Source organism: Rhinatrema bivittatum, chromosome 13, assembly GCF_901001135.1.
Source record: "Rhinatrema bivittatum chromosome 13, aRhiBiv1.1, whole genome shotgun sequence".
Taxonomy (NCBI): Eukaryota; Metazoa; Chordata; class Amphibia; order Gymnophiona; family Rhinatrematidae; genus Rhinatrema; species Rhinatrema bivittatum.
This window is the reverse complement of record NC_042627.1, coordinates 10,490,061-10,512,183: the sequence shown is the minus strand read 5'-3', so window position 1 is coordinate 10,512,183 and position 22,123 is coordinate 10,490,061. Positions and strand designations below refer to the sequence as shown.

The window sequence follows — 22,123 nt, the reverse complement described above, 5'->3', positions numbered from 1 at the left end:
GTCAGCTGAAGTAAGTAGGGCTATCTTTGACTAAAAAGGGATATAAGAATTGCCATACTGGGTCAGACCAGGGCCCATCAAGCCCAGTATCCTGTTTCCAACAGTGGCCAAACCAGGTTACAAGTACCTGGCAAGTACCCAAATGTTAAATAAATCCCATGCTACTGATGCCAGCAACAAGCAGTGGCTATTCCCTAAGTCAACATGATTAATAGCAGTTTATGGACTTCTCCAGGAACTTGTCCAAATCTTTTTTAAACCCAGCAATGTTAACTTCCTTTACCACATCCTCTGGCAATGAATTTCACAGCTTAATGTTTTAAATGTGCTACTTGCCAACTTTATGGAGTGCTCCCTAGTCCTTCTATTATCCAAAAGAGTAAATAACCGATTCACATCTACCCGTTCTAGTCCTCTCATGATTTTATAGACTTCTATCATATCCCCTCTCAGCTCTCTCTGTTCCAAGCTGAACAGCCCTAACCTCTTCAGCCTTTCCTCATAAGGGAGCCATTCCTTCCCCTTTATCATTTTGGTTGCCCTTCTCTGCATCTTTTCTAGTGAAACTATATATTTTTGAGACTAAGTGACCAGAATTGCACACAGTACTCAAGGCGCGGTCTCATCATGTAGCATTACAAAGGCATTATGACATTCTCCATTTTATTCACCATTCCTTTCCTAATAATTCCTATAAAATGTATTTATCACTTGCAGTTATATAAGGTCCAAATAATATAAGGTCCATAAAAAATATAGCATTTTTTTTAGTCAGTGGAGCTTTATATTGGTATTTTACAAAACACATTTAATTTGCATCTATAAAATTTAAAAATTGGACTGGAGAAACAATAGCGGATAATGACAATTGGTGGTTTCTCTCTAGTTCGAAGCCAGTTGAGTCTCATGTTGAATACGTTTTTCTATTAGGCACGTGCAGAGGCAAATTTTTCATTACGGTTTGTTAATTTGTTTTGTAGGTCACTTCCATTTGTTTGGTTCATTTCAAACAAAAACATTTTTCATTTGTTCATTTTAATTTGTTCATTCATTTACCATTAAAGACAAAGGGGGAAGCACTGTAGTCTAATTTGGGCTCCAAAACTGGGGTTTCCTAATCAATTCTAATAAAACTCGTGGAAAGACATCAATCAGAAGGGGGAAAGAACTCCAAATCACAAAAAGGGGCACAAATTAAATATCCTAAAGCAATTAAAAAGGGGCAGAGGGGCACCAGCAGTGGCAAAGACACCGTGAGAGGAGCAAAGAAGCAACAGGAACAGGAAAGACGCCCCAAGGCTGTAACTGTAGCATAAACCCTGGAGGGCAGCACAAGTGGCAAAGTAGCACCAAGAGTGCCATCAGCATCCGAAGGCACCTTGAAGGGGGAATGAAGCAGAGAAGGCGTCAGGGATAAAACCCAGGGCACCAATAAAGAGACAAAGCAGCACATTCAGGCCGATACGAGAAATCAGCGCAGAAAACGGGTGCTCAGGTTTTGAGCGCCTGTTTTCCTACTAATGCGCGCCCAGCCACCTCTCCCAGGTGCGTGATGTAATATTTAAATGAGGGGCCGCGCTAAAAAGGAGGCACTAGGGACAGTAGCGCACCCCCCTAGCACCTCCTTGGCGGCGGACGCCCAGGAGAGGTGGCTGTCAGCGGGTTAGGAAAAGGGACGCTCAATTTTACGCGCGTCCCTTTACCTAACCTGACCGCCGGCACACTTTTTTTTTTTTTTTTAACCTTTTGGTTCCTCCGATTTAATATCACCACGATATTAAGTCGGAGGATGTACAGAAAAGCAGTATTTTCTGCTTTTCTGTGCACTTTTTTGGGCTGCTCAGAAATGTAACGCCTGCTCTGGGATGGCATTAATTTCTGAGCGTTAAGATGTGCGGATTGGGTGCACATTTTTCTTTTTGTATCTGGGGCAAATAGCTAATAGCCTCATCAATATGCATTTGCATGTGATGAGCGCTATAGGTTTTGGGGAGGGGGGTGGGGGTTGGATGCCCGTTTTGGACACGCTAAACCCCTTATGGTATACGGAGTTGTGGACCCGCGTTCAAAACGCACGTCCAACCGTGAGTTAAACCGTGCGCTCAGCTGAGTGCACTGTATTAGTGGCATCAACACACCAAGACTCATAAGAGTTGCAAAGCAGCCCCAAGAACTCCCCAAGGTGTATGACAGGAAGGCAGAATGACATCAAGACCCTCTTAACCACTCCTTTAAACATTTAGAAGACCCGCTATATGAATAAAGGAGCGGCTAAGAGCCTGGATGAAGGATTATTTTAATTGGATTAATGCAAAGAAGAGCGCTTGATATATAAAATAAACAAAATAATTTAAGCAGACCACTGAAGTTATATCTTTCAGATACGATGTTTCAAAATAAGTAATTTATTGCTCATTAAAGGTTTTAGGAGACATGGGAATTAATGGCTATGTTTGTGATCATATATAGGATAGAATTGTGAGTTACATTGTAACATTGTTATAGTGATTTTGTAAAAACAAAGACTGATACATTGTGCTTTTAATGGTGTGTATGAATGAGTGAGTGAATGTGGTATAGGGTTTGTAGTGAGATAGGTAATTTTTAATGTGTATAGGTAGAATATTTGATAAATGAGTCTTGTGAATATAGATTTGTAAGCTGGTCCACTACCTTTCCTCTACCGATGGCTTTCCATCAGTGGTTGTACTCTGAAAAACACTGGTCCTCCAGAACTGTCTCCATACCTCTCAAGACAACACCAGAAGGAATATCATCCGAGATGAGATGGCACTCAGCAAATCCCTCAATGACATCTATTACTAGCTGTAAGGAAGCACTGAAAGGAGCAGGGAGAGTATCTGCTGCACACCACAAAGCAGCAGCCGGAGGGTAGGACAATTGTTACCCCACATCCCTGCCTGGGACCTGGTGCACTTGTGATAATACCAGACAGTGGCATCACTAGGCACTGTCCCTGTTTCTGTGTTCGCTCCCGATGACACTGCCCTCGCATGGGCTCACAATCTCTTGTGCATTAATCTTTTAGATCCTGCTCATTGAAGGAATTATTTCCTGATGCCCCTTTTTACATATGTTAGTTTACTAGACCCAAATATGGTATAAAAAATTTGCAAGTAATTAAAAGTATATGAAAAAATGTTCCACTTGTGGAACGTTGGTACCTAAAAGGTTAAGGGGCAGGGAACTGCTCCAAAACCTGCATTGCATTTTCATAGGGCCCCTCCCTCACTCCTACCTGCACATCAGAGGGGGGGGGGGGGGCTCACACTCCCACTTCCATGCTTTGAATCAAATAAGCAGTGAGCAACCCCCTCTGATGCCAGAATAAAAGTGCCAGATGGGTGCTGAATCTCTTCATCTGTGGAAAAAAAGTGCCCTGAGCAGGTAGAGGATTAGCAGCAGTGCAAACAGACCCATCCCACTGCAGTAGATCCTGGTGCTGGCACCTACCAAGTGCTTTCATGTGTGCCTGAAAGCACGGACAGTCCGTTTACCCCCCCACCAGAGACGCACACGCCTAATAAATTATCCCTCACTCACTCACGAACCCAAGGGGTGAGCAAAACACAACATTCCCAGATGTGCTGCCAGGGAAGAAATGACCACTCCGGGCAACTTACGGGGAGGAAACAAAAAGGAATGAGCGCTCGGGCTCCTGCTTAACTTCTCGTAAGTGAGAATGCAGTCAGCAGGAAAACAATCAAGAATGGGGACTGGAGGTGGGCGGGGGAAAGGCAGGAGAAGTCTCAGAGATGATTGCAGCCGCTAAAAAAAAAAATAAAAGTGCTCGGTGCAGCCGTCCCAGGGACACTTTGGACCTTGCTCCCCCTTCACGACGTGTGCCATGGACTGCACAGACCGGCGAGGAGCCTGAATCTTCACCTGGAGGAAGTCGGACTGGACAGAGCCTGCCAGACCTAAGAGAAGACTCGCGATGAGTAAGAAAACATTATTCTGCTTTGCAAAAAACCGGAGGGGGCTACATTTTCAAAGGCAAAAACAGCGCGTTTAAAAGGGAATCCGGGCGCAAGATCTTGGGCAGTTTTTCAGTTATTAGACATTTAACACTCCATCGGGTGTTAGATTGGACACCTCTGTAAGACAGATGAGACATCTAATTGTTAGGTGTGCTAAACTCTGGGCACCCTCCCACAATATATTAAAAATGATCCCTGCTATGTTTATTTATGTGTAAAGATTCGGTTCAGAGCTTTGGGGTGGTTATTGACTCTAAGATGCACATGGAGAATCAGAGCATGAATATTGTTCTGAAGGCCATTTCCCCACTTTGCTGTGTACTACACTGTCTCTGTAATTATGTTAATAATTCTGATTTTGCTAAAGCCTTTGATGGCTAAGATTTTATAAGGGTCCGTATTTTATAGCTTTGTTTCAATCTGATGTTTCAGATTTTAATATACTTGATTATTAAGGTTTTAATATTGATAGTTCTATCATTATTTGATAGTTTTGATCATTAGTTTGTTTTGTTATTCCTTATCTTTTGTTTAATTATGGTTCTATTTTGACATGTATTTGATTACTGTTTTATTATATTATCTTGTTTTATTTATCTCCTGTACCTCAACTTGAGCACCTAATGGAAAGACTTGCAATATAGAAACATAGCAAATAATACGGTGGAGAGGAGGCGTGGTATGTACACTGGGGACAAACCATATGTCAATGGTATGAGATCCTTGCAAAAATGATCACATCAAAAGTTCAGTAAGGATGTTGCCAAGTATTTCCAACTTTTATTCAATGGTGTAGTAGATTTCGGTTCCCTACTAGTTGCATAGCCTCAAGGAAAGTTTTCAGTCACGACGGCTCCAAACTCGTGCGAAGGAAATGCAAGTCATATCCCAAACAGCCCTTGCAATAGTGTCTCTGATAGTGAAGGATGAGTGATGTGGATTTTTATGTGTGAGTTATGTGTTTTTATTATTTATAGTGGCCGTACGTAAACCTGGAACAAACAGCATTATTGCATCAAGAAGTTTAATCTGGGGCACTTGTCAGAGCTAATCTAGAAACATGACAGCAGAAAAATACTGTATGGCCTATCCAGTCTGTCCATCCATCCAATTAATTTAGCATTATAATTCCCATCATTTCCTTAGAGATCCCCTGTATTTATCCCATGCTTTCTTGAATTCAGATACAGTTTTTGTCTCCACCACCACCACCACTGGGAGGCTGCTCCATACATCTCTCTCCCTCTCTGTAAAGAAATATTTCCTGAGTCTATATCTCCCCTATCTCACCTTTCCTCTAAGATGTACTTGTCTAGATATTTAAGTCTATCCCCATATGCTTTAAAACGAAGACCACAGACCATTTTAGTAGCCACCCTCTGGACCAGCTTCATCCTTTTATGTCCTTTTGATGCTGTGGTCTCCAGAATTGCGCACAGTATTCCAAGTGTGATCTCATCAAGGACCTAAACAGGGGCAATATCACCTCCTCTTTTTCTTCTGACCATTCCTTTCCCTAGGCAGCCAAGCATCTTTCTGGCTTTTACTGTCATTTTATCCATTAGTTGGCCACTGTAGGATCATCAGATACAATTACCCCCAGATCCGGCTCTTCCTTTGTGCTTGGAAGAATTTCATCTCCGATACTGTTCCTTTCCCTTGGGCTTTTGTATCCTAAATGCATTACTCTGCATTGTTTTTAGCATTAAATCTTAGCTGCCAGACCTTTAGACCATTCCTCGACCTTTGCTAGATCCCTCCTGATGTTTTCCACTCCTTCCTGGTGTTACATCGGCTGGCTGCGGAGACCGCGACTGGTCCCCCCCTCTCCCAGTGTCGTGCCGCCGTAGCAGGAGCGGGTCCCGGATCCCCGGCGATGAAGGCGAAATGTCCCCGACACGGCTTCCTGTCCCATGGCCCTGCTTGCCGCTGGCGCTCTTCAAAGCACGACGGAGACGCCGCCGCCATTTGCTTCCTGCATCTTGGCCCTCTAGGCGCGCGCACGTGTGCCTCCCTAGTTTATTTAAAGGGCCCGCGGCAGGAAAGGGCTGCCGGCCCTTCCTGATGATGTCATTGGTCTGGGACTATTTAAGGCAAGCTCTGACAGGTTCGGCCGAATCACAACTCTAATATTTGATTTGTCTTGTAGACACAATGACAAGAATAAGCCTCACTCTTAAGCCAGGGTATGTTGGATAAGATCTCAGTCTCTTATATTTACTGCTAGTGCTCTGCTTAATACTTGCATTGTGCCAAACAGCTTCTTCCTGGAGCTTGTGCGGTGTAATACATTCAGGCAACATATCAAGGTGAGTTGGAAGTTCTTTTAATCAGACGAGCGGTGCCCAAGCTTTAGGACTATTTTTGCATCTTTAGGTCACATCTTTTTGGTTTCTGATTCCATCTCTTTGTACTCTGTCCTTCTCTCTCTCCATACATAATAGTCGCTTGGTACTGACATTTCTATTACTAATGCTCTTTTTGTTGTTTTCTCCTTTACCACTGTTTCTAGTTTTCTAGCATCAAGCTCTGTTTTGGTTAAGTCTGGAAATGTCCCATGTGAATGAATAATCCCACGCTTTATGATTTGTGTATGACTGACTGTAAGCGTAAAGGATGAAATTGGCAGTGGCAGCTGGGGGGGGGGGGGGGGGGGGGGGGGCGGAGCTGTGGGCGAAGCTTGGTTGATTTGCTTGTATCTCCCCTCCACCACCACCATCCCCCCCACCCCAACCAAAGAAAGAAAGGGGCTGTCCCTTCCCCTTTGTATCTCTCTGCTGTCTCTCCCTTCTTTGTATCCGCTTCATGATCCTATAGAGGAACTTGGGTCTACGTCTGTCCATCGCTAAAGAGAAACTTGGCTCTTGGCCCCCTTCCCCTTTTTCCCCAGCACCTGGGTGAAGCTGAGAGCAGCTCATGTTGGACTTTCACACCTGCAAAGTTTCAGGCGCTCGCTGGGTGCGTTGAAGCAGATCGGCTTTTCATTCTAATGCGTCAGTAATGGAGCCAGTGTTTGAATTCTTTTTGTGCCGGGATTGATTAACTTCTGTATTCTCTTTATTTTTTTTTTCCAGCTGGGAGGAGCACACTTAGGGTCTCATTTACTAAGCATTGGAAGAAAGGAGAATACATTGGTTTTAAACTCTGATAAAACAGAGATTTTGTATTTAGGGAATGGAAAGGTTGATTTTCCTCTGAAACTGATGGGTGTGGAGGTTTCCCCAGAAGAAAGAAGTGAGATCTTTAGGAGTTCAGTTGGATTCAACATTGAGCATGAAGAAACACATATTATGCATTTAGTAAAAAATAGCTGTGAGGATTAAAATGCTAAGGCAAATTAGATCTCTTTTGGATTCTGTGATGCTGAGATCTGTGGTTTATGCCTTGGTCCTCTCGTACGTGGATTATTGTAACGCTTTATTTTTGGGACTCCCAGCAAAACGTCTGCAGAAAGTACAATTGATTCAGAATACAGCGGCCCGTACTGTGACTGGGAGTCCTAGGAGGATTCAGCTGGTCCTCCAGTAATGGATCTTCACTGGCTCCCAAGAAATGCCAGACGTAAATTGAAAAATATTTCTCTGGCATTTAAAACACTAAGAGTAGTAGGTTCAAAGCAGCTGGAAAATTGTTTGAGCTGGTATCGGCCCAGTAGAAATTTGAGATCAATGAAGGGACAGTTATTGATGGAACAGGCTGTTAAAGCTTTCCATCACTCTCGCCTGAAAGCTAGATCCTATTCTGGGATGGCTCCTCAGTTTTGAGAGAGGAGATGGATTTGTTTAAATTCAGGAAGCCTTTAAAAACTTGCTTTATGAGTAGTTTGTAGAAGGAAAGATTGTTTTATATGGTGGATATGTATTTAAACTTAAGTAATTGTGTATTACTGAACTATGCTGTATTACCAAAGTTTGTTGTACATGGCTTAGAAAGATTTTATTAGTTATGCGATTAACAAATGTTTCTAAATAAATAAGTAAATAAAAATATAAATAAATACACACATTTTCCCCTTAGAGACAGAATGGGAGAAAAGCCTTAGTAAATTGGGTCCTTGATCTTAGGCAGTTCCCTTATTTCATACATTCTTATAATATAGATGGTGTGCATTTCAGGCAAAAGAAAGGGAGAGGTTGACCATGTCTTTTTATATATGTATACGTATGAGTGTCTATTCACACTTGAAGAGATCCCTAAATATTGTAGGAGAATGGTTAATAAAACTTATTGAGTCACCTTATCTCTCACATTCATTCTGCATTCAAACTATCTTTAAATTTGTTTCATATATATGCTACCAGTTAGTTTCATGGAGTGCACCTTAATTCAAAGAGTAAATGACTATTCCCTATTGACATCTTCCACCCCACTCGTGATTTCATAAACCTCTGTCATAGCCCCCTCTTAACCATCTTCAAGAGAAGGCACCCTAAGCTGCTTAGTCTTTCTTCATAAAGGAGCTGATCCATCCCCTTCAACATTTTTTATCGACCTCCTCTGTACCTTTTCTAGTTCCGCTCTTTCTTGAGATGGGGCGACCAGAACTGTCCACAGTACTTAAGGGGCAGTTGCACCATGGCTTGATATAGACGCGATATGATAGTTTCCATTTTATTCTCCATCCTTTTCAATTCATCCCTAACCTTCTATTTGCTTTTTTGACCACCACTGCACACCAAGCTGAGGATTTCAAAGTCTTGTCCACAAGGTCCTTTTCCTAGGTGGTAACTCCTAATGTGAAGCTCGGGATCATGTACATGGGGAAGACGGTTTTCAATGCCATTCACATGGGTACATAGCAATTTAACAGCATTAAATGGCCATCTGAAAATTGCCCTCCCTCATGTATGCATGCTGCTCCACGTCACGAGTACTTTTAGCTACATTTAGAGGTGTCACGTTCTGGCTGGAGGGGCAGAGGGCTGCTTAGGTGCTGAAAGAAAATAACGCACGCAGTGTACATTTTCAATTCACATCCTCATGTTCATGGAAAAATTGCTCACATGAAAAGCAGGTGCAAATATCCACAAGTATTTTGTAGCCATGGCAAGTTTCAAAGTGAAAGGAAGTGAGTTCTTTCCCTTTGAAACTTGGTGCAAAGTCTGCAGGTGAAAAGGACACACAGACTTTGTCCCCAGGACAGTTTGGAAAATGTCTGTAGAGACATTTGTTTCAGTTCATTTTGTTTTTCATTTCATGGTTTCGTTTTTTGTTTCATTTATTTCTTTGTTTATTTAACATGGCAAAATAAAACAAAAGGCAAACAAAATACAAAAAAATCCAGAGAAAAGTAAACTAAAACAAAAATGTAAAACATGTCTGGTCCAGAGCCAAACAACTCCTCGTTCCCAGGTCTTTCCTCTCTCCCAGACACTCTTGCCTTGCCAATGCGTCTATTACAAATGGCGCAGGCAGATTGAGGCCAGTACCCTTCTAGATTTTTGCTCTACAAATTGATGCTGGGCTGGAGTCAATACAGAACTCTGGAACACTCCACTACCTGTCTCCCTCCACTGGAAAAAAATGATCATTTAGTTGTATCCTATCCTTCATCCAGTTACCAATCCATAATAAAACATTGCCTCCTATCCCATGAGTGACATTATCAAATATTATTATTATTATTAATTTGCTTTTGATTACCAACATTTGTTGGGGTACATCACATCAGTTCTGAAAATCCAGATACACTATATTGACTAGATCGGTCCTATCCACATGCTCATTTACACTTTCAAATAATTTTAATAAATTAGCAAGGCATGAATTCCCTTCACTAAATCTATGCAGGGTTTTCCTCATTAAGCCATGTTTATCCAGGAACCCAATAATTCTGTTCTTAACACAGCTTCCCACCATTCCTATTGACTAGACTTAAATCAACCTACCTTGGAGAGAAGCTTGTTCAACCACCATCCGTCAGCTCCCCTTCTACTTAGAACAACTTCTTCTCTATTTCCCGCTACTCATATTCCTTTCCAAGGCTCCAAATTCTAGGAATGACTCTCACTTGAGGGATCTAATAGCTCTACTTTCATTCTTTCCCCAGAAACGACTCTCCTTGCTTAGTTCCTCATTCCATCACCCCACCACCTCACCGCATACCAGCTCCCTTTTGCGGCAGCCCTTCACATCATGACTACCATGGCACCTATCTTTCCGCTCAGCTCCTGGCACCAGAATTGCTGTCCTTTCTTGGTGTTAAAACAGTGGTTCTTATAAAACTGTGAGAGAGCCTACTCCTTCTCTCGGGGTCAGGCCCAGACAATCTACCGCCCCCCTAAGCCTGCCTAGTCGGGACAGCTGTCAGTCAATTCCAATGGCTCTCTACAATATTGATAAGTGAAACAGAAAACCTAAAACAAGTTTTACATCTACCACGCAGCTGACACCAGTAACTTGCCATAGCTTCTTGCAGAAATAAGTGGATCTGGTAGAAAGTGATTAATGTATTTGATTTCTGATTAGCTTATACAGTTCTTGTGACCCATAATTAAGTTTTAGTGGTAACTAGGGATATGCATTCATTGAAATAAATGGTAAAATGCATAAATTGACCATTTTTTATTCATTCGTGGACCCCCTCCTCTCCCCCCCCCCAAAAAAAAAAAACAAATGCAGGGTGCTCATGAATTAAACAAAAGTTTTTGTTTCATTGGTGTATGTTTCCCATTCAAATTTTTGGCCCATTGAAAAGTGGTGCAGTGTAACAAATAAGTATAGTAACCAAGAAATTCCTGACTGAGGGAATAGCCAGGTAGGAAAAGAGGGCAAGTAGACAGGACGGAGGACCAATCAAAGCTGTCCTGCTCCTGACGATACACCTTAGGGGTCTTGCTACCATTGGGCCTTGCTGCCATACCCCATGCTCTATACATTAGAGGTCTTGCTGCCGTTTGCTACACATGGTAGTCTTGTTGCCACTCTGCCTTGCTACTAAACCTTGGGGGTCTTGCAACCACTCGGCCTTGCTGCCATACCCCAGACTTTACACCTTAGGGGTCTAGCTACCATTGAGCCTTGCTACTCTGCACCTCACACTACGCCTTGGAAATCTTGCTGCCACTCTGCTTTGCTGCTTTACACCTGCTACACCTGCAGGTCCTTCTGCCATGCTTCTATACTCCTTATACTATATTTTGGGGGCTTTTCTGCCACGCTGCCTCGCTCCCATATCCCATATTCTACACCTTGGGGCATTCTTCTCACTCTGGGTGCTTTGCACCTCTCATTGTGTCTTGGGGTCTGCAGGCCATTCTTTGTGCTGCTTTGATACTCTGTCAGTGCCTGGATTGGTTTTTGTGGGGTTTTTTGCACCTTTCTGTGTTGTTCTCCCTTCATGGTGCCTTAGTGTTCACGCCACTTTACCCTTTTCTGCTGCCTTTGTGGTTCATGCCACTGTTATCCGTGCCCTCTTTTGAAGCCTTGGGTTGTTCTTGACACTCTGACTGTGGATTGGAGAACTGCCACTGGTGGTACCCTTTTACCCCTTTATGGCATCTTAGGTATTATTCATACCATTTTTGGTGCCACTTTGCACACAGTATTAGTGTTGTGGAGTTCTCTACCCACATTTCATTAGAATTGATTATAAAACTTCAATTTTGAAGCTCAAAATAGGCTGCATTGCTTCCTCCATTTACTTTAATAGAAAACAAATGAAATAAATAAACACACCTTTTTTTTTTAATTTGAAATTAATGAAACTAATTTTGCCTCTGCTCATCGCTAGTGATAACTATTATGATAAATTATTACTCCATTTTCTCTCGCTATTTAACAATAACCCACTCAACATATTGGGGCAGATTTTTAATCCTACGCACGCAGGGTACATTTGTGCGTGCTACCCGGCGCATAAGTTACACGCGTAACCCTTTGAAAATCTACCCCGTTTTGTTTCAGTCATAGGTTCCCATACAAAATGTATACAACACACAAACCTGCCGAATTGAGACCTGCAATATCCAATTAACGTCACACAACATGTTGTGTTGATATGCAGGGTTAACATGCTCCATTCATCACCTTTCTACACCTAAACTCAGCTACGTTTGCAAAATGAAGCCAAAATAAATAATGCACAGTTCTGATATATCACAAATACCGAGGCAGGCCAAATGTTATCAGGTGAATTTGCAAAGCTCTACGTGCGCTAAAGCCTGGAGATACGCGAGTATCACGGGCCGGCCCATGTTGGGTGGATTTTAAGACGTGCCGGAGTGCACGCATATCTCCTGGTACATGGATATCTCCCGGTACACGCATATCTCCTGGTACATGCATATCTCCTGGTACACGCATATCTCCTGGTACATGCATATCTCCCGGTACACGCATATCTCCTGGTACATGCATATCTCCCGGTACACGCATATCTCCCGGTACACGCATATCTCCCAGTACACACACAAATGAGAAAGGCAAAAAAGGGGGGCAGAGTGAGGGCAGGGTCTGGGCGAGGCTTGGGCGAGACATGAGCAGTCCGGGCCTGTAACATGAAACGTGCGTGCGAGTATTAATGCACACAGGTGCGCGCCAGGGTCCCCTACCACGTAACTTTACTTCTGCTATGGATGGCGCGAAAGTAATGAAAACAAAAATATGAGGCTCCTTAGCAGGGTTTTAAGGGTTGGGGGTAACAGGGAGGCTTATTAACTAGGGGGGGGGGGGTGTTTTAGGAAGTCCTATCCTTGACCTGGCAAACTGGAACGAACCAGGGGACTGGTAATTGCCACGGTGCCCGTATCTAATAAAATCCTCCCACTTACACGGTAGAGCTGGCATTTGTGCACCATGTACACATGTACAGCCAATTTTATATCATGCGCACATATACGCGCGTCTTTTATAAAATGGCTGCATCCATTGGCATGATCCGGCATACGCACGTACATGTGCACCCACGTGGCTGTTTATTTATCTATCTATCTATTTATTTATTTATTTATTTATTTTAAGTCTTTTCTATACCGTCGTTTGGTGGGGACCGTCACAACGGTTTACATTAAGGCACATAAAAGTAATGATACTACAATTTGTCCGTTTACATAGGTGCCATAAGGTTTGGTAACATAGTTTGTTATCAATGTTCATTGTTAAATGTGATTAATCATGTCCATGTCTTTCCTTCTCAGTTTTAAGTACAGAACTAATTTTACAAATGCAAGTTATCCATTAGTAATGGTGCGCTATATCTTAAAAACTACACACTTAGTGAATTTCTGCAGTGTGTATGGTTGTTTAATTGTCCGTGCTTTGCCCATCCCTGGCTTCTATTCTCCCTTCTCTTTCTGGAAAGCTTGTTTAAATAGCCAGGTTTTTAAACTTTTTCTAAAGGTTTTGCTGTCTCTTTGTAGCCTTAAATCCAAGGGCATGGAGTTCCATAGTATGGGTCCTGCCAATGATAGCGCCCTCTCTCTTACTTGTGTTAGTCTTGCTGTTTTGACTGATGGTAGAGTCAGGAGAGCTTTGTTTGCTGACCTTAGGTTTCTGTTAGGGACGTGTACTCGGAGGGCTGTATTTAACCAGTCTGCGTTTTCGTTATGTATTAACTTATGTATGGTGCACAGTGTTTTGTATTCTGGATGCTTTTCTTCTCTTATTTCTTCTTGTTTATAGATTTCAACGATTTATTCAGGAAAACAAAATGGGGTAGATTTTCAGAGGTACGCAAGGGCGTCCATGTGTGCGCGCTCCCCGGCGCGCACACATGGACGCCCGATTTTATAACATGCGCAGGTGCGCGCATGTTATAAAATCGGAGGTCGGTGCGCGCAAGGGGGTGCACACTAGTGCATTCTGCGCGCGCCGACACCCGAGGCCTTCCCCGTTCCCTCCCCCTAATCTAAACTTCCCACCCCTTCCCCTAACCCTTCCACCCCCTAGCTCTATTCTAACCCCCCCCCCCCCCGACCTCTGTCTTACCTTTTGCACCTCTGGCCCCACCCCACCCTGCGACCGCTCATTTTTTGAAGCCCCGGGACGTAGACGAGACGCCAGGGCTTTACGCGCGTCTCCGGGCCTTTATAAAATAGGCCCGGCGCACGCAGAGCTTTTAAAATCCGGCCCAACATTTCCTGCCAGACAAAATATATCCATCATGGCTAGAAATACATTTTTCAAAAGAAACAAAATAATGTTTCTTCTCTTTGCCTTACATTTGACTTTAATTTTCCTTTGGAGCACAATTAATTGCCACAAACAGTGCAGAATGAGGTAAGAGATTTCCAGGAAATCGTGGCTAGAAAGCTACCGAATAAGGTAGAAGATGCCAGTAAATGACATCCTGTACTGGTCTAGAAGCAGGAGTGTTGAAATGGATATGGTTTCAAATTTGGGGAAGTGAATATGAAAGCTAACAACGTTCACTTTTAAATACTGTAACTGTAAAGAGTAGATGGAAGGATTTTATGTAAATCCATATTAATATTTTTATTTGGTCCAGGTGTTTAGCGACTGGATTACTGTCTGTAAAGTTTATAACGTAACCCAGGGTAGTTTTGTGAGGAATTCTTGAAACTTGCTGGGCAGAGAGAGGTTAATTACCTACCTAATCATGTGAAATCCTATCAAGCATATCAAAGGTCTTTGTCTTTCTAAGGATATTATAAATCACCAGAGGGTGTTGACTCAGTCAGGTCATTGGATTGGCTGAACATTTCATACCCTCTTATTCTGGGTACAGCACGCTTTCGTTCAGAGAAACAGCAAAATAATATAAAGTATTGGTGAATGACATTTGCAGGTATTTATAATAAGTCAGTAGGTGCTGTAATGTCTCCTTCTGGGGGGGTCTTCCTATTTATGGGCAAAGAGCAAGGCAGAGACAGACCTCAAGCCAAGTCTTGCTTTGCTTCCTCCACTTAAAATATCATGGAGAGTAGACCAGCCTGCTGGTTCAGTGGCAGCACTATGCACTGCCATGAGGTGGGACCTGGATTGACTTCTGGCTCATAGGCTCAGGTCTTCCACTCTCTGGGTCGACAGTGGCTGCAAAGGCTGCATACACACTCAGTCCCCTGGGGAGTAGGGGAACCATAGTCAATGCACAATGGCAACACCTAGTGGCAGTATTTAGGTACCATTATTGTGGGGGTTTCTGAAGGAGCCCTGCCACATGATCCTCAGCTGAGGACTATCACTGCAATTAAAGTAAATATGGAGGAGAAGGGAAAAAAATCTATGCATGCAATGGGACAAAACCAGGACTGTATCAACCAGTTCAATTGACTTGGGGTCAAGTGGCACCCATAGATGGTGTTTTTAATACCACAAATGACATCACTAGAGTTGCTACCTTATCCAGGTCAACTCAAATAGGGTTTCCAGACCTGGTTTGCCCCAGGCATGCATGGACACATAGTCCTACTTCTTTTCTTACAGAAACCAACTACGACTCCATGCATGCCATGGGAAAAATTAGGAATGGATCAGCCTTTGGGTTGACCTGGGTAAGATAGCAACCCTAGACATCACTTTTAGAACCTAGCTATATATTTGAATTTGATAGTCACATGTTTTATAGTCTTTTTAAAATTAAAAACTCAAACTTCCTAATTCCTATGCAGTTGCACAACCAGAGCACATGTTGTATAGCAGGGGTGGCCAACTCTGGTCTTCAAGGACCACAAACAGGCCTCATGTTCAGGATATCCATAATGAATATTGTGACAAACTTCTTCTCTTAAGGAAGAGGCCACACTGATTTTATGCTTAAATCCTGACAAATTTAGGTAGCACTTCCTCAGGCGAGTTAACTTTGCAATAACCAAGATAAAGAATTGAAAAGCCACATATTACAGTTCTTATTTAATCACAGTAAGATCCATACAAGATTTCTCAAAGTTTCCAGGTCTAAGTTTTCTTGACAGGAGACTGAATTAGCAAGGAAAACTTCTTGCAAGCTTGTATTTCAGGTTAAATCACAATCTAAGTCAAACACTTCTCTTAGAACAAACCCACAAAAGTGTTCATTCTGCACCTGCAATGTCTTATCTGGAAAAATTACTTTGAACAGTTCTGCTAGTATATGATTATTCTTCAGCTTTCATCAGCTTTTAAACTAGGCACTCTATTGAACACCTCCACCTTCAGCAGTCGCAAAAGACATGCTGACTACCAACCTCCCACACGATGGTTGTATCTTTTATTTCTCAGAACCGAGTTCTCCCTCTCCTTTAATACTGCAAGGCTGACAGGCCCTCAGTGTATTCCATGTTTTATACCCCTACCTGGGAAGGCACATCTTGAAACTCTTTCCATATTTCCCTGCTTCTCTAGCAGCTCTGCTCCAGTCCTCTACTCTGTGATTGACTCTCCTATCTCCACCCAACACCAGCTCTCCTCTACCTTCAGATGATCATTAGTCCGATATATTTTAAATTGTCAAAAATTGTTAGGGCCACGATACAATACCAATTCCCCCGATTTATCGTCAAAAAATCGTAAATCGGGGGAAGGGGGAGGGCAGGAAAACCGGCAGGAGATCGACTGCAGGAGGTCGTTCAGCGGGGGTTCTGGACCCCGCTGAACGACCTCCTGCAGTCGATCTGCCGGCGCCATTTTCCGTACGGAAAACGATTCGCGGCAGGAAATCGCTCCCGGACCCCCGCTGGACCCCCAGGGACTTTTGGCCAGCTTGGGGGGGCCTCCTGACCCCCACAAGACTTGCCAAAAGTCCAGCGGGGGTCCGGAATGACCTCCTGCAGTCGAATCGTGTTGGTCTATGGCCGCCGCCATTTTGCGCCGCCATTTTGCAAAATGGCGGTGCAGAATGGCGCCGGCTGAAGACAACACGATTCAATTGCAGGAGACCGTTCCGGACCACCGCTGGACCCCCAGGTAATTTAAGGCATTTGGGGGGGGGGGTTCAGGAGGGTGGGGGATTTAATTTAAAGGGTCAGGGGTGGGTTTTAGGGTGTTTTAGTGTGCCGGTTTTCCTGCCCTTCCCCTTCCCCCGATTTAGCTACGGACCACCGCTGGACCCCCAGGTAATTTAAGGCATTTGGGGGGGGTGGGTTCGGGAGGGTGGGGGATTTAATTCAAAGGGTCGGGGATGGGTTTTAGGGTGTTTTAGTGTGCCGGTTTTCCTGCCCTCCCCCTTCCCCCGATTTAGCTACGGACTGCCGCTGGACCCCCAGGTAATTTAAGGCATTTGGGGGGGGGGGTTCGGGAGGGTGGGGGATTTAATTTAAAGGGTCGGGGGTGGGTTTTAGGGGGTTTTAGTGTGCCGGTTCACGATTTTAACGATTTTCACGATACTCTAAACACCCAAACGGCGACGATACGATTCCCTCCCCCTCCCAGCCGAAATCGATCGTTAAGACGATCGAGGACACGATTCACATCTCTAGTATGAGGTACTGTAGAAGATCGGCCCGGTGGATTATAAAGTGATCCAACCCGAAAAACGGAACAAGGCCCAGATCTTCCACGTGAACCTACTAAAAAAATGGGTTGCTCCAGCCTGCAGTCTGGTCCAAGAAGAAGACTGGTCCAGATGTTTCACAACATCTTCCGGGCCCCAGATGATCCCATATGGGGACTAACTCTCCACAACGCAGAAAGTGGACCTAGATAAACTGGTGACTTGGAATAAAGATGTCTTCTCAACTATGCCCGGGAGAACTCACTTAACTTGTCAAGACATTATTACAATCCCAGGAGTAATAGTTAAACAACGGCCCTACTGGATTCCCAAAGCCAGGAGGCAGGTTGTAGAAGCTGAGGTGAAAGAAATGCTTCGACTTGGAGTAATAGCGGAATCCAATAGTGATTGGTCCTCGCCCATTGTACTAGTACCTAAACTGGATGGTAGCATCCGGTTCTGTATTGACTTCCAAAAGGTCAATGAGGCTTCGAAGCTGGATGCATACCTGATGCCCCACGTGGATGAACTTATTGAACGCTTGGGAACTGCCCAGTTCATCTCCACGCTTGATTTAACAAAGGGATACTGGCAAGTTCCCCTGGTGCCAACTGCAAAGGAAAAGACAGCTTTCTCAACACCAGAAGGACACTTCCAGTTAATGGTCCTGCCATTCGGACTTCATGGGGCTCCAGCTACCTTCCAGCACTTGGTAGACCGCTTGCTACGCCCACAACAGGGTTATGCAGCGGCCTATCTTGACAACATCGTCATTTATAGTGGAGACTGGGAGACACATCTAAGGCAATTACAGGCTGTACTTACAAGTCTACAAAGGGCTGGACTGACTGCCAACCCCAAGAAATGTAAATTAGGGGGTCAAGAAGTACAATATCTGGGATACTCCCTTGGGAGAGGAAAAGTCCACCAGCAGGTGCAGAAAATAGAAGCAATTACCTGAGTCCCAGTTCCATAGACAAAGAGTAAGGTGAGAGTCTTTTTAGGTCTCATCGGTTACTATCGACAGTTCATACCAAACTTTTCAGAGAAAGCAGAGCCCCTCACATGCCTATTACAAAAGAAAGCCCCAGAGAAGGTTAGATGGTCTGCAGAGGTGGAAGAAGCCTTCAAGGGTTTAAAGAAAGACATATGCTTGGAACCTGTTCTGCTAAGTCTGGACTTTACTAAGCACTTTATAGTACAGACAGACACATCAGAGGTGGGGTTAGGAGTCATCCTCATAGAAGAGAAAGAAGACGAAGAACACCCAGTAGCTTTCATTAGCAGGAAGCTACTACCCCGAGAGAGAGACACTATTCAACGATAGAGAAAGAGGCCTTAGCTATCAAATGGGCCTTGGAGGCTTTTTGCTATTATCTACTGGGCTGCCAGTTCACACTGGTAACAGATCACCAACCCCTTGTCTGGGTCGCTCGTAATAAGGAGTCCAATGGACAAGTAATGAGGTGGTTTCTGGCACTGAAATCATTTGACTTTACAGTTCAACACAGAGCAGGGAAGTTGAATATAAATGCAGACTTCTTTTCTAGGGAAGTCTCCCTTGTACAGGCAGGTGCTCAACTAAGGAAGATTGAGCTGAGGGAGAGGGAATGTGATAGAGCATATGATAGAAAGCTTCAGACTGCCTTAACGGACCGGTTCCAGCTATCTGGCCCAGTCCACCTTAAGATAGACAGGAAAGGGATCCTCGGGTGGGGGCGTTTCCCTGAGGTAAGGGATACAAAGGTGAGGCCCTGAGAGAGTTAGAGAGGTCCCAGGGAGAAGAAGGAAGCTGTAATCCAGTGCTGTGTTTGTTCTGGACATTTTATTTGCATGTCAGTCTGCTGAGGTAAGCAGCCATTTGCTTCTCTTCTGTTATGTGATTTTGAAAATAAAGTGATGAAAAGCAGACCATTCACCAGCCTGGTCTGTTCTGCGGCCTACTCTAGCCATAGACCGCTCCAAGGGCATCATAGGCCTGTAATGGGAAGGATGGTGAGAGAAGGTCGTGGATAGAGAGTTCTGCGCGGTTTATAATGCTGAGTTCAGGACATGACGGGAAGAGTTGGAGGGAACTCACCTGGGTTCACCTGGAGCGGCCTCTCTTCTGAGAATTCCCCTCAAGGGGAATGGCCCGAGGTGGAGAGGTATTTCTCTTTAATGGGACGTAGCCAGGGCACCTGACCTGAGTCCAGGAGGTTTGAGGAGAATCTGGAGGTCCCACAATCGATCAGGAAGAAGCCTCAGAAGGGTGATTGCCAGAAGCACCAGGGAAATCCCTTGCTATTGCTTGGATGGATGTTGGGAACCAAATACTGAATGGTTACAGAATTTCCTGTTGGAACTGAAGAGGACTACTGTGTGTCCAGTGAGTGAGTACTAATGCATCTTAAGTGGTATAATTTGCAATCTGAGAAGCATGGGCTACTAACAGAAATTGTCTGTCTGAAGTGAGGAAATTTAGTTTACTGTGTTGGCTTTAAACTACTGAAATGGAGTGTGGAGAATTATTTGCAAATAGCTCTCTTAAACCAAGGGGAAGGGGTACATAATTGTTAAGAAGCGAGTAGGTTAACCTTTACTGTCGTCTTGCAACTGCTGCAGCCTATGAACCCTGATCAAATCAGTGACTTTCAGTTCTATTATTATACACTCTGACTGCGGGTAACCCCAGAAAATAAAAGTTCTGTTTGTGGGACTATATATATCTTTGGAGTGAGTCTCTAATTCATTGTCTGTAGTGATATTGCTGGGGACAAAGGAGGAGAAGGCAGTCATAGAGGGGAAACCCATGTGGTGGAGGACCCTGTCCAGCCAGAGAACACGAAAATCTAACCCTTGCCTCTGGTCCCAGGTGCACTCTTTGATTCAAATTGCAATTGAATGCCCACTCAGGAGTCCGATCCTCTCTCATTTCATGTGCCTTTCTGTGGAGGGCAACTTAGGCCAGGCATTCAGTCGAAAGCAATGCAAAGTGGTTTACAAAATGAAACATTCGTAATTATAAACACACAACACAAATTAATGGGGTTTTTTTTCAAGCTAAAGAGGCTTGACTGAGTTGGATCCAGTAAGTAAAAGATGGGTCCATGTTATTATCAGGAGCCAACGTTAAAGCTTCGTGGTTCATGGATTACGGCAGCGGTTCCCAACCCCACGCTAGCGCATGCAAATTTTCTCTCATGCATATTCAATGTGGATATCCTGAAAACCCGACTGGGCTGGTGGGGCCCCCAGGACAGGGTTGGGGACCACTGGATTACGGGTATTGACTCCAGTCACATTCAAAGCAGAGAGGCCATTGGCTCAGCAGCCCCTAGCGAGGTCACTTCACGCCGCCCCTTGAAAGAGCCGAGCGTTCTTTTCCCGGTTAATTTCTTGGAGGCAGCGTCTCAATACAAAACAAGTTTGTTCACGAAGATGTAGCTTTCAAAGTCTCTTTTCTGAAGAAAACCAATGAATTTTCACACCTGTCCCTGGAAGGAGTGCATGGGGTATTAACATTCAAAGAATTGTTCTCCTTTGGCTTATTTCCCTTGTGGTTGCCCAGATTTCGGATAAGAAGGGTTTTTGCTTTTATGTTTGAAATTATAAATACATAAATAAATAAATGCATAACCCAAGACAGCAAGCGAAGGGGCTCCGGGGGGACCCCTTAATATCTCTTTCTCTTGTTGGTGGGCCATCTCCCGGAGAATAAAGAAAGGCTGCAGGCAATACCTTTTGGTTCCAAACAAAAAGTCTGTTCACTTACAACAGAGAAGTCGTTATACAGTCTAATCCCCAGGGAATTCCTGTTCCTTCAAGGTGTTAAGGCAGTAGCAGCCATTACCTCCCAACAAGGTGTTTATTTTTTTTATTTTTTTGAGTGCAGCTTTGCAGTATTCAGACTCAGAGTCTGCTCAGGCATAGTTACAGCCCTGCAGGTGGAAGTCCCTTCCACCATGAGCTGATGAGTTTACTCCCTGGATTCTTTAAGGTCTCAGAAATTGTTTAACTTTTTTTTTGGTTTGGTTAAAAAAAAAATCCCAAAATAAAAAAACAAACAAACTAACATGGGCCTCTCTGAGGCCTTCTCCCAGCATCTCACCCCGAGAAGAGCCAACTGAGGCCTCCACAGCCATCGCCAAGCCCCTCCCACTTTCCCTCTCACCCCACAGAGACGATGCAGGCTCAGGCCTACCTGGCTGGGCCTAGCTAAGTACAGCCAGGGCCTCCTCCAGGCCCTTCTGATCCCTGCCCACTCCGGGAAATATTGCCGGGGCCAGGGTGGCCCTCAGCCTCAACTTACACCTTCGGGGCTGGGGATTCCTATGGGTCCCCACTCGCTCCTGCCCAGCTGATGGCAGATTTAAAAATGCCAGTGCAGCCGTCAGCCTAGTGATGCCACTTTGGCCTCTACCTCAGGTGTGGCTGGCGCAGTTATGTTGTATGGCCGGGCTTTATTTTATGGACGCACAACATAATGGGACTGGTCACAGTGAGGCGGGTGCCACAGTGATGATACTTCACGCTGGCCTCAGTGCAGGCAGAGCCATTTCTAAATCTACCACCAGCTACGTCTGGAGCAAGTGCACTTTGTCTCCTGTTGCCTCCCGTACCCACATAAGTTGTAAGCTCTTCAGAGCAGGTAAGTCAGTGTATCTATATGTACCAGGCCCCTGAGGCATTTATTGGTCTTGGAGCCAGGCCGAGCCCCAGGTTTCTCTGCTCAGACTAAGCCAGGCTTAGCTTAGAAATGCCCAGGAGTCAG

General features: G+C 44.3%; 1 protein-coding gene across 1 annotated transcript in view; it reads left to right on the top strand.

Moving 5' to 3' along the window:
• Window positions 1–3,515: 3,515 nt before the first annotated feature.
• The window catches only part of SLC28A1 (solute carrier family 28 member 1), a 54,898-nt gene continuing 36,290 nt past the window's right edge, over window positions 3,516–22,123 (top strand). The window contains exon 1 of the mRNA XM_029575170.1: window positions 3,516–3,962. Within this exon, the coding sequence (XP_029431030.1) occupies window positions 3,959–3,962 (4 nt within the window). The 5' untranslated portion in view covers window positions 3,516–3,958. The remainder of the gene's footprint in view (window positions 3,963–22,123) is intronic.